The sequence below is a fragment of the Indicator indicator genome, chromosome 32, assembly GCF_027791375.1.
Source record: "Indicator indicator isolate 239-I01 chromosome 32, UM_Iind_1.1, whole genome shotgun sequence".
NCBI classification, from domain to species: Eukaryota; Metazoa; Chordata; class Aves; order Piciformes; family Indicatoridae; genus Indicator; species Indicator indicator.
The window spans coordinates 6,698,610-6,710,712 of NC_072041.1; the positions used below are offsets into that span (position 1 = coordinate 6,698,610).

Here is a 12,103-nt window from a genome sequence, read left to right on the forward strand (position 1 = left end):
GATGCCAGCCCAGAAGCAGAGTGGTGGGCTGCAGCCCACAGCCCTCAGGGGCTGCTCCTTCCTTCAACTTTTCTTCCTTTCCCTTCATTTCGCTTTTCCCCACCCTTCTGCCACCCCATTCCCATCACTTCCCACCCCTGACACACTGGGGGATCTCTGCCCCTCATTTCCCCACCCTTCTGCCACCCCATTCCCATCACTTCCCACCCCTGACACACTGGGGGATCTCTGCCCCTCATTTCCTCACCCTTCTGCCACCCCATTCCCATCACTTCCCACCCCTGACACACTGGGGGATCTCTGCCCTCATTTCCTCACCCTTCTGCCACCCCATTCCCACCACTTCCCACCCCTGACACACTGGGGGATCTCTGCCCCTCATTTCCTCACCCTTCTGCCACCCCATTCCCATCACTTCCCACCCCTGACACACTGGGGGATCTCTGCCCCTCATTTCCTCACCCTTCTGCCACCCCATTCCCACCACTTCCCACCCCTGACACACTGGGGGATCTCTGCCCCTCATTTCCCCACCCTTCTGCCACCCCATTCCCATCACTTCCCACCCCTGACACACTGGGGGATCTTTGCCCCTCATTTCCCCACCCTTCTGCCACCCCATTCCCACCACTTCCCACCCCTGACACACTGGGGGATCTTTGCCCTCATTTCCTCACCCTTCTGCCACCCCATTCCCACCACTTCCCACCCCTGACACACTGGGGGATCTCTGCCCCTCATTTCCCCACCCTTCTGCCACCCCATTCCCATCACTTCCCACCCCTGACACACTGGGGGATCTCTGCCCCTCTCCATCTCCCCCAGTCCCTGGAGGTGGGAAGCATCTCTGCTCCCAGACCAGGGGGGAAGTACAGCAGAAAGAGTAAGAGGTGTAAGAGCTAAATGGGTTTGGTTTCCTCCCCCAGGGCTGGCAGAAAGATGAACTCTCTCCTGGCCTTCACCCTGCTGCTTGCTTTGGGTAAGTTCCCTCTCTCACACCATCCCCAGGCCCTCCTGCAGTTACATCCCTGGCAATTAGGACTGGGCTGGTGATTTCTTCACCTTTCCCCATCACCACCTCCCCCCCCCCTGCACTCAGCTGGCAAGAAGTTTCCTTTTCACTGCATCTCTTCATTTCTGAGCCACATCACCAGCCTGGTGCCAATCTAGGGGCTGGGGGGGGAGGGGGGTGTGGGGATGGCACTGGACAGGGATGTGAGCCCCCCTCTGGTTTTTCATCCAGGCTTGGCCCCAGCTCACGGGAGCATCCTGCAGCTGTACAAGATGATCAGCAAAGCAACAGGGAAGGATGCTCTGCTGCATTACTCCTTGTATGGCTGCTACTGTGGTCTGGGGGGCAGAGGAACACCCAAGGATGCCACAGACAGGTAAGTGCCCACTTGAGAATCACAGAATCACAGAATGGTAGGGGTTGGAAGGGAGATCATCTAGTCCAACACCCCTGCCAAGGCAGGGTCACCCAGGCCAGGTCACACAGGAAGGCATCCAGATGGGTCTTGGGTGTCCCCAGAGAAGGAGACTCTCTGGGCAGCCTGCTCCAGGGCCCCCAGCACCCTCACACCAAAGAGTTTTCTCTTCATGTTAAGGAGGAACCTCCTGGGTTCCAGTTTGTGTCTGCTGTGCCTTGTCCTGTCACTGGGCACCACTGAAAAGAAAAGCCTGGCCCCTTCTTCTTGCCCCCCACCCTCCAGATTTCTATAAACCTTCACCAGCCCTCCTCTCAGGCTTCTCTTCTCCAGGTTAAACAGCTCCAGGGCTCTCTGCCTGCACACATCCTTCAAATAGGGGCAAAGGGATTGACATCCTTCAAATACAGGGGGCAGAGGGATGCAGGTCCTGCAGCTGGGTCAGGGCAATCCCAAGCACTGATACAGGCTGGGCAGGGACTGGCTGGAGAGCAGCCCTGAAGAAAAGGCCTTGGGGGTGCTGGGGGAGGAGAAGCTCAGCAGGAGCCAGCAGTGAGCACTTGCAGCCCAGAGAGCCAAGCAGAGCCTGGGCTGCAGCAGCAGAAGTGTGGCCAGCAGGGCAGGGAGGGGATTCTCCCTCTCTGCTCCACTCTGCTGAGACCACTCCTGGAGCTCTGGGTCCAGGTCTGGAGCTTCTGTTCCAGGAAGGATCTGGAGGTGCTGGAAGGTGTCCAGAGAAGTGTCACGAGGATGAGCAGAGGGCTGGAGCTGCTCTGCTATGAGGACAGCCTGAGAGAGTTGGGGTTGTGCAGTCTGGAGAAGAGAAGGCTCCCAGGAGACCTTCTTGTGGCCTTCCAGTGTCTGAAGGGGGCTCCAAGAAAGCTGGGGAGGGACTTTTTAGGGTGTGAAGGAGTGATAGGACTGGGGGGGATGGAGCAAACCTAGAAATGGGGAGATTCAGATTGGATGTAAGGAAGAAATCTTCCCCAGGAGGGTGGTGAGAGACTGGCACAGGTTGCCCAGGGAGGTGGTGGAAGCCTCATCCCTGGAGGGTTTTGCAGCCAGGCTGGATGTGGCTGTGAGCAACCTGCTGTGGTGTGAGGTGTCCCTGCCCATGGCAGGGGGGTTGGAACTGGCTGAGCCTTGAGCTCCCTTCCAACCCTGACAATTCTGTGATTCTAAACATCCTTCAAATACAAGGGGTAGGGGGGTTGATTAACATCCTTCAGATACAAGGGGCAGAGGGATTGATTAACATCTTTCAAATACAAGGGGCAGAGGGGTTAAAAAAAAAAACCAAAACCCTCAAAACAACCCTTCCAAAGCTCTCTCTGCCCCTCAGGTGCTGCCAGGTGCATGATCAGTGCTACAGCAACCTGCTGAAGAAGTACCACTGTGATGCCAAGGTGCAGGAATACCACTACAGATGGCTCGGGGGTCTCCCTACCTGCAGTGAGTAAGACCTGTGGTGGTTTTCTTTTCAGGCTGTACCTTTAACATTTGCCACAGGTCTTGGACAGAAAGTGGCAGCATGTGAGTAAATCACCACTGGGTGTCAACAGGAAAATCATGGTGTAAGTTCTAAACAATCCCATGGGAGGGAGGAGAGACATGAAGCTAGGTGTGGATGTGGGGCAGGCTGTGGGTGTAGGTCTGCCTGGACTTCAGCAAAGCCTTGGGCACCATCTGCCACAAGAAGCTCCTGGCAAAGCTGGCAGCTTGTGGCTTGGGCAGGTTCACTCTGAAATGGGCCAAGGGAGTGGTGGTGAATGGTGCCACATCCAGCTGGCAGCCAGTCACCAGTGGTGTCCCCCAGGGATCAGTGCTGGGCCCCGTCCTGATCAATATCTTTATTGATGAGCTGGATTGAGTCCAGCATCAGTAAGTTTGCAGGTGACACCAAGTTAGGAGCAGCTGTGGATCTGCTGGAGGGTAGGAGGGCCCTGCAGAGGGACCTGGCCAGGCTGGCTGGGTGGGCAGAGGCCAATGGGATGAGATTGAACAAGGCTGAATGCAGGGCTCTACACTTTGACCACAACAACCCCAAGCAGTGCTACAGGCTGGGGACAGAGTGGCTGAGAGCAGCCAGGCAGAGAGGGACCTGGGGGTGCTGGGTGAGAGTAGCTGAACATGAACCAGCAGTGTGCCCAGGGGGCCAGGAGAGCCAATGGCATCCTGGCCTGGATCAGGAATGGTGTGGCCAGCAGGACCAGGGAGGTTATTCTGCCCTGTGCTCAGCACTGCTCAGGACACACCTTGAGTGCTGTGTCCAGCTCTGGGCTCCTCAATTCAAGAGAGATATTGAGGTGCTGGAAGGTGTCCACAGAAGGGCAACAAGGCTGGGGAGGGGTCTGGAGCCCAGCCCTGTGAGGAGAGGCTGAGGGAGCTGGGGGTGTTCAGCCTGGAGAAGAGGAGGCTCAGGGCAGACCTCATTGCTGTCTACAGCTCCCTGAAGGGAGGTTGTAGCCAGGTGGGGGTTGGGCTCTGCTCCCAGGCACCCAGCAGCAGAAGGAGGGGACACAGTCTCAAGCTGTGCCAGGGGAGGTCTAGGCTGATGTTAGGAGGAAGTTCTTCAGAGAGAGATTTGCCATTGGGATGTGCTGCCCAGGGAGGTGGTGGAGTCATCATCCCTGGAGATGTTCAAGAGCAGCCTGGAGGAGGCACTTAGTGCCATGGTCTGGTTGATTGGATAGGGCTGGGGGATAGGTTGGACTGGAGGATCTTGGAGGTCTCTTCCAACCTGGCTGATTCTATCATTCTATGTGTAGACTCATTTCCTCTTTTGCTTTTTTGGCTTCTTTGCTCTGGGCAACACTACCTTGGTGCTTCTGCTGGCCCTTTGCTGGCCTTGGCTGCATTGCTTTGGGTTGGCTAAGTCCAGCTAAAGAACTCTCTGCTCTTGCCTCTTGCCCCTTTGTGTGCAGGGAGGGCAAGGAGGGCAGCCGGGAAGGGGGGAAGCTGTTAGCAGCTCCCAGGTCTTGGACCCGGGGGAGGGGAAGTTCTCGTGCTGTTCATGGATTGCAAATACCTCTAAAAATTGTAAATAGCTGTGAATAATATTATAAATACCTCTAAAAATTGGAAATAGCTGTAAATAATATTGCAAATACCTCTAAATATTGTAAATAGCTGTGAATAATATTGCAAATACCTCTAAAAATTGGAAATAGCTGTGAATAATATTATAAATACCTCTAAATATTGTAAATAGCTGTGAATAATATTATAAATACCTCTAAAAATTGGAAATAGCTGTAAATAATATTGCAAATACCTCTAAAAATTGTAAATAGCTGTAAATAATATTGCAAATACCTCTAAATATTGTAAATAGCTGTGAATAATATTATAAATACCTCTAAAAATTGTAAATAGCTGTAAATAATACTATAAATACCTCTGAATATAGTAAATAATATTATAAATACCTCTAAATATTGTAAATAATATTATAAATTCCTCTAAATATTGTAAATAATATTATAAATAACTCTAAAAATTGTAAATAGCTGTAAATAATACTATAAATACCTCTGAATATTGTAAATAATATTATAAATACCTCTAAATATTGTAAATAATATTATAAATACCTCTAAATATTGTAAATATTATAAATACCCCTAAATATTCTAAATAATATTATAAATACCTCTGAATATTGTAAAAAATATTATAAATAATATTATAAATACCTCTAAAAATTGTAAATAGCTGTAAATAATACTATAAATACCTCTGAATATAGTAAATAATATTATAAATACCTCTAAAAATTGTAAATAGCTGTAAATAATACTATAAATACCTCTGAATATAGTAAATAATATTATAAATACCTCTAAATATTGTAAATAATATTATAAATTCCTCTAAATATTGTAAATAATATTATAAATAACTCTAAAAATTGTAAATAGCTGTAAATAATACTATAAATACCTCTGAATATTGTAAATAATATTATAAATACCTCTAAATATTGTAAATATTATAAATACCCCTAAATATTCTAAATAATATTATAAATACCTCTGAATATTGTAAAAAATATTATAAATAATATTATAAATACCTCTAAAAATTGTAAATAGCTGTAAATAATACTATAAATACCTCTGAATATAGTAAATAATATTATAAATACCTCTAAAAATTGTAAATAGCTGTAAATAATATTATAAATACCTCTGAATATTGTAAATAATATTATAAATACCTCTAAAAATTGTAAATAGCTGTAAATAATATTATAAATACCTCTGAATATTGTAAATAATATTATAAATTCCTCTAAATATTGTAAATAATATTATAAATACCTCTAAAAATTGTAAATAGCTGTAAATAATATTATAAATACCTCTAAATATTGTAAGGAGCTGTGAATAATATTATAAATGCCTCTAAATATTGTAAATAATATTATAAATGCCTCTAAAAATTGTAAATAATATTATAAATGCTCTAAATTTTATAAATAATATTATAAATACCTCTAAATATTGAAAATAATATTATAAATACCCCTAAATATTGTAAATATTATAAATACCCCTAAATATTGTAAATAATATTATAAATACCTCTAAATATTGTAAATAATATTACAAATACCTCTAAAAATTGTAAATAACATTATAAATGCTCTAAATATTGTAAATAATATTATAAATACCTCTAAATATTGTAAATAGCTGTAAATAATATTGCAAATACCTCTGAATATTGTAAATAATATTATAAATAACTCTAAATATTGTAAATAATATTATAAATACCTCTAAAAATTGTAAATAGCTGTAAATAATATTGCAAATACCTCTGAATATTGTAAATAATATTATAAATACTTCTGAATATTGTAAATAATATTATAAATAACTCTAAATATTGTAAATAATATTATAAATACCTCTAAAAATTGTAAATAGCTGTAAATAATACTATAAATACCTCTAAATATTGTAAATAGCTGTAAATAATATTATTATAAATGCCTCTAAATATTATAAATAGCTGCAAATAATATTATAAATACCTCTAAATATTGCAAATAATACTATAAATGCCTCTAAATGTTGCAGACAGCTGTAAATAATATTCTAAATGCCGTGGATTTTTGTCCAGATTCATTGCATTCCATCCTAGATTGTAGTTTTTTGCTTGTGAATGCAGCTTTCATTTGCTTCCAGCTGGGCTGGGCTGGCAGTTTAATGTTTTGGGGATTAGGGGGGGAGGGTGTTGAATTTTCAACCCACCACAGTCAAGTAAGGGAGGTGGTGGAAGCCTCATCCCTGGAGGGTTTTGCAGCCAGGCTGGATCTGGCTGTGAGCAACCTGCTGTGGTGTGAGGTGTCCCTGCCCATGGCAGGGGGGTTGGAACTGGCTGAGCCTTGAGCTCCTTTCCAACCCTGACAAGTCAATGATTCCAAGCAGGACCCTGGCACAGGAGGAGTGTCCTGTGTCTCTCCCCTATCTTCCCCAAAAGCCAAAGCTGACCCTGGGGCTGTCTTCTGCCTGCAGAGGAAGAATCCTGGTGTGGGCACCACTCCTGCCAGTGCGACCGCAGCCTGGCGCTCTGCCTGCAGAGGAACATCAAGAGCTACAGCGTCTGGTACCTCTTCTACAACAAGAAGAAGTGCCACTGAGGGCAGCTGACACGTGGGGCTGGGCCACCCCTACGTCCTCCCCACCTCAGTGCTGCTGGAAATGCAACCAGAGTGAAAATAAACAACCTGCTCAAACCAGCCCAGAGCTCTGTGAGCTGCTGCTGGCCAGAGAGAGAAATCCTCAGGAGTTAAAGGGATTCATAGAATGGTTTGGGATGGAAGGGACCTTAAAGATCATCCAGTTGCAACACCCCCTCCCCCCCCTTCCATGGGCAGGGGCGCCTCCCACTGGAGCAGGTTGCTCGAGGACTCATCCAGCCTGGCCTTGAACACAGATTTGTGATCTGGGGCATCCACAGCCTCCCTGAGCAACCTGTCCCAGTCTCTCCCCACCCTCACTCTCAAGAATTTCTTCCTCATCCCCAGTCTCAATCTCCCCTCCTCAAACTTCAATCCATTGCTCCTCATCCTATCACTCCAAGCCCTTATAAAAAGTCCCTCCCTAGCCCTCCTGTAGCCCCCTTTCAGGTACTAGAAGGCTGCTCTAAGGTCTCCGTGGAGCCTTCTCTTCTCCAGGCTGCACAGCCCCAACTGTTTAAATGTTCTGATAAAAGCCTGTCCTGCAAATACTCCAAATCATCCTCCTCAAACCACAGGAAAACTCCAGCTCGGCCCCTGCGTCACTTGGGGCCCATGGGGAGATAAGGGGGGGGTGGGAGGTGTTGGCCAGGGAGGGAAGGGGCGTAGCATGAAGTGGTTTTGGGACAGAGGAATCATTCCAGTGCTTCCAGTTGGGAGCCTGCAGGCTGGAGACGGAGGGCAGCAAGGAAACAGAGCTGGAGCAAACCCCTGGTGAGCAACTCCCACCCTGGTCCCACTCCAGGGAGGGGTAGGGGGGGGGGAATGTTGGGAGGAGGAAGCAGAATTGCTGCTTTCTGCTTGGTTTCCATGCCAGTAGAGAAAGATTCAGATCTTTCAGACTGATAAAAAAACCTCCAAAACTCCAAACAAATCAGCTGGGAAGTTGCAGCCCTGGAAAAATTGCTGCTCTGCTGTTGGGAAGTGATGGGTGCCAAAAGTGGTGGGATGGGAGGTGGGAGATGCTGGGGAGTGGGGGTGGGGGGACAGCTTCAGGAAGGGTTTGCTTCTGGCCAGGAGGCAGCAACATTTGTCAACAGGACAAGAGCAGATGGCCTCAAGCTGTGCCAGGAGAGGTTTAGGTTGGTCCTGAGGAACAATTTCCTCCCCACAAGGGTTGTCAAGCCCTAGTCCAGGCTGCCCAGGGCAGTGGGGAGTCCCCATCCTTGGAGGGGGTTCAGAGCTGTGGAGATGTGGTGCTGAGGGACACTGTTCAGTGGAGACCTGGCAGTGCTGGGTGAAGGGTTGGGTCTGATGATCTCACAGGTCTCTTCCAACCAAAATGATTCTGTGGTTCTAACACAGATGCAAGAGGGCATTGGCTGCCTTCCTCCCTCCAAATTTTGGGGCAGTCTGACTTGTTTTCAGAGGGAGAAGGTTTACACAGCAGCACCTGTCAACCAGCCATGCTGTGGGGCTCAGCCTGTCCTCTCCTTCTCCTCCCAGGCTCTGGTGAGAGGAAGATGAAGGTCCTGCTGATGCTGGTGATGCTGTTTGCCTGCAGTAAGTGCAGCCTGGGAACCAAGCTGTGGCTCCCTCCCAACATAGGGAGCTCTGAGCTCCACAGGGAACCCCCCAGCAAAGCCTTCCTCTCCCTGCTGGTTCCCCAGGCCTCATTACAAACAGAACCTGCCCCCAAAAATGCTCTTTTCTGGTCGCTCCAGGTGTGCTCTCAGCTGATGGGAAGCACCCACGTGCCTTTGCCCCAGGACTCGAGGGGAGCACTGTAGGAAACCTCACAGCCCAGAGCTGCTACTCAGGACGGGGCAGAGGCACAATGAGGGCTTCACTGGACAGGTACAGGCTACACTACCCAGCTGGGATAATGCTGGCCCTGGAAGGGCTAATGCTGGCCCTGGGAGGGATAATGCTGGCCCTGGAAGGGCTAATGTTGGCCCTGAGTGGGCTATGCTGGCCCTGGGAGGGATAATGGTGGCTTGGGAGGGCTAATGCTGGCCCTGGAAGAGCTAATGTTGGCTTGGGAGGGCTAATGTTGGCCGTGGGAGGGTTAATGTTGGTCCAGGAAGGGCTAATGCTGGCCCTGAGAGGGCTAATGTCGGCCCTGGAAGGGCTAATGCTGGCCCTGAGAGGGCTAATTTTTGCCCTGGGAGGGCTAATGCTGGTCCAGAAAGGTCTAATGCTGGCCCTGGGAGGGCTAATTTTGGCCCTGGGAGGGCTGATGTCAGCCCTGGGAGGGCTAATGCTGGCCCTGGAGTGGCTAATTCTGGCCCTGTCATAAGCTCATGTCTTGGAGCAGCCCCAGCATCCCCTTCTGAAGCTCTGCAAAATTGCAAACCGAGGCAATGGGCAGCAGCAGGAAGGGAACAGGTTCTAAGGAAGGATGGGGGGTGAGGGGGAAGCAAGGTGGTGTTCACCCCCTAATGACCCTGGGGGCAGGAGGGTCGTGTCAGTGACAATCAGCTGAAGTCAACGGGATGGCACCAGAGGATGTGGACAGTTCCCAGCCTGAGGCCGGCAGGCAGAGGGGCTCTGGGCAGGGGTGGTGTGGGGAAACGAAGCAGCAGCTTGGCATGGGAAAAGGGCTGGAAAGAGCAGCTCCTGGGTGGCTCAGAGCAGGAGGAGGGACGCAGACGGTGGTGGCTTTTCTCTCCCCGCTTGCAGAGCCTGCTGCAGGTAGGTTAGAAGCAGCCGGTGCCACCCTGGGGATGAGGCCAGGCTCTCCTTCTCGCCACAGGTGCTGCCTGCTCCGCTCCTGCTGCTACGCCAGGCTGGCTGCTCGGCGCTGCCGTGTGGGACCCATCCAGCCCCTCTCAGCATCCCAGCCCGGGATCCCCAGCTGCAGTGAGTTGCCTGCAGCCTTGGCTTGGGATGGCTCTTCCCAGACCGCCTCCCTCCTTTGCAGTGCCCTTTTTTGGGGGCTGGGAACAGCACCCTGGGGATCTTGAAAAGAAGGTCTGAGAGGTGCTTTCTGTCTGGTCCCTGCAGGATCTGGGTCCTGGTGCCAGCGGGGTGCCTGCAGATGCGATCGGGCAGCTCGGCTCTGCCAGATGCGCGACCGGAGGCTGCGGCAGCCTCGCCGCAAGTGCCGGGGCCGAGCCGGGCGGTGTTGAAGCCACAGGGCTCTTTGCAAAGCCACCTCCGGGCCGATAAGCGAAGAGCCGGCGGCCGGAGCGTTTCCCAACCCTGGCGGGGCTCCTCCTTGGGGCCTTTTATTTTGTGTTGGCTCGGGGCAGGAGGACAACAACCCTCTGGTGAGGTTGCGTCAGCGGCCGCTGGATGCGAGGAGGGCGAGCGGCGCAGATGCAACCTTTCAGCCGAGAAAAACAAGGGAGGGGTGGACACCTGCGCTGCGGAGGGTGAAATGGAAACCAGCGAGAGCCTCTCTGCTGACACTCATTTCCCCTTGGCTCGGCTTCCCACGCAGCCTCGCAGCTCCCTCTGCTTTTTGGTTGGTTTGAGTTTGTTTTTGCTTCACCGCAGATTTCTCTTCTGCTGCCGGGAAATAAAACCAGAGAGTGCAAAACTTGGGTCCTGGGTGTGATGTGAGCCCAGCCACCACCCCTTGCAGGCAGCAGGGTGAAGATGACCTCTTTAGCTCCAGAGGAAATCATAGAATTCCAGCGTGGTGGGGGTTAGAAGGCACTGCTGGAGCTCATCCAGTCCAACCCCAGTGCTCAAGCAGGGCACCCACTGCAGCTTGCCCAAGGGCCAGGAGGGGTTGGAAGCTCTCCAGAGAAGGAAATCCACAACCTCTCTGGGCAGCCTGCTCCAGGCCTCCAGCACCCTCACACTGAGAAAGTTTCTCCTCATTTCCAAATGGAACCTCCTGGGTTCCACTTTGTGCTTTTCGGCCTGTCCCTGGGCACCACTGAGCAGAGTCTGGCCCCAGCCTCTTGCCCCCCAACCTTTAGCTCTTGCTGAGCATTGCTCAGATCCCCTCTGGGGCTGCTCTTCTCCAGGCTCTCAGCCCCAGGGCTCTCAGCCTTTGCTCCTCACAGAGCTGCTCCAGGCCCCTCAGCAGCTTTGGAGCCTCCACTGGACTCTCCAGCAGTTCCCTGTCTCTCTTGAACTGGGGAGCCCAAAACTGGACTCAGTACTCCAGCTGTGGCCTCATCCATGCACAGCAGAAGGGATACCCACCAAAAGATGACACCTGAGGGGTGATACACCTCCCACCAAGAAGCCTCTGCCCCTCTGCTCAGCCCTGAAGCCTTCAGGCTCTGAGAACTTGGGGCTGGTGCAGGACAAAGCCATCAGAGGTCAGAGGTGGTGCAGAGGGCTGCAGGCAGGCGAGGGGCTGCGGCAGGGCCGGGCGCTGGCAACCTTTGCTGCAATGGGGTGGCCACAGCTTGCTTCACACCCAGAGCACAGCAAAACATCTCTCTCACCAGAAAAGAATGTTTTGGCCCAATTCTGCATCAGCCCCCTAGGAAAAGGCAGTTCAGGCAGTGGCTGCTTCCCCCCTGCCCACTGCAACATCCCCACAGTGCTGGGTTTCTGTCCTGCACAGCAGCTCAGCAGGGCTGAGCCTTGGGAGAGCTCAGTGCTGCAACTCACCCTGTGGGGCTGAGCAAGGGAATCTGCAGAAGCAGCCATGAGACACTTTCTTTCCATGAGGACTGGTGCTCTGGGCACTGGCAGCTACAATTCCAACCTTGGTTTGCCCCAGAGCTGAAGCCAGCAGCGCCAGGAAGTCTGCCTTCAACCAGGATTAACCCAGGCAGAAAACTTTGCCACCCTCCTCACCGAGCAGCATTCAGTCCTGGGGATGACAAGGAACAAAGAGCTGCTGTTTGCAAGGCATAAATCATGGCTCAAACTCTCCCTGAGATGGGGAGAGGGTTGGCCACACAGGCAGGTTGCAAGCCAGGGTGAGCTGAAACCTGCTCTCCCTGTTTCAGGTCGAATTTTAACTTGGTCTTTTTCTGCTTGGACCTCTGGCTGCCCAAAGATGTTCACACAGAGC

General features: G+C 50.4%; 2 protein-coding genes across 2 annotated transcripts; both read left to right on the plus strand.

The window, feature by feature from the left end:
* The first annotated feature begins 939 nt into the window (after positions 1-939).
* On the plus strand, positions 940-7,077 carry LOC128977346 (basic phospholipase A2 sphenotoxin subunit B-like). Its single transcript, XM_054394855.1, has 4 exons — positions 940-979; positions 1,244-1,388; positions 2,770-2,879; positions 6,953-7,077. Exons 1-4 carry the CDS (start codon positions 940-942, stop codon positions 7,075-7,077), a joined length of 420 nt encoding a protein of 139 aa, XP_054250830.1.
* Positions 7,078-8,639: 1,562 nt separating this feature from the next.
* On the plus strand, positions 8,640-10,247 carry LOC128977347 (basic phospholipase A2 A-like). Its single transcript, XM_054394856.1, has 4 exons — positions 8,640-8,679; positions 8,841-8,973; positions 9,872-9,978; positions 10,123-10,247. Exons 1-4 carry the CDS (start codon positions 8,640-8,642, stop codon positions 10,245-10,247), a joined length of 405 nt encoding a protein of 134 aa, XP_054250831.1.
* The last annotated feature ends 1,856 nt before the right edge of the window (positions 10,248-12,103 follow it).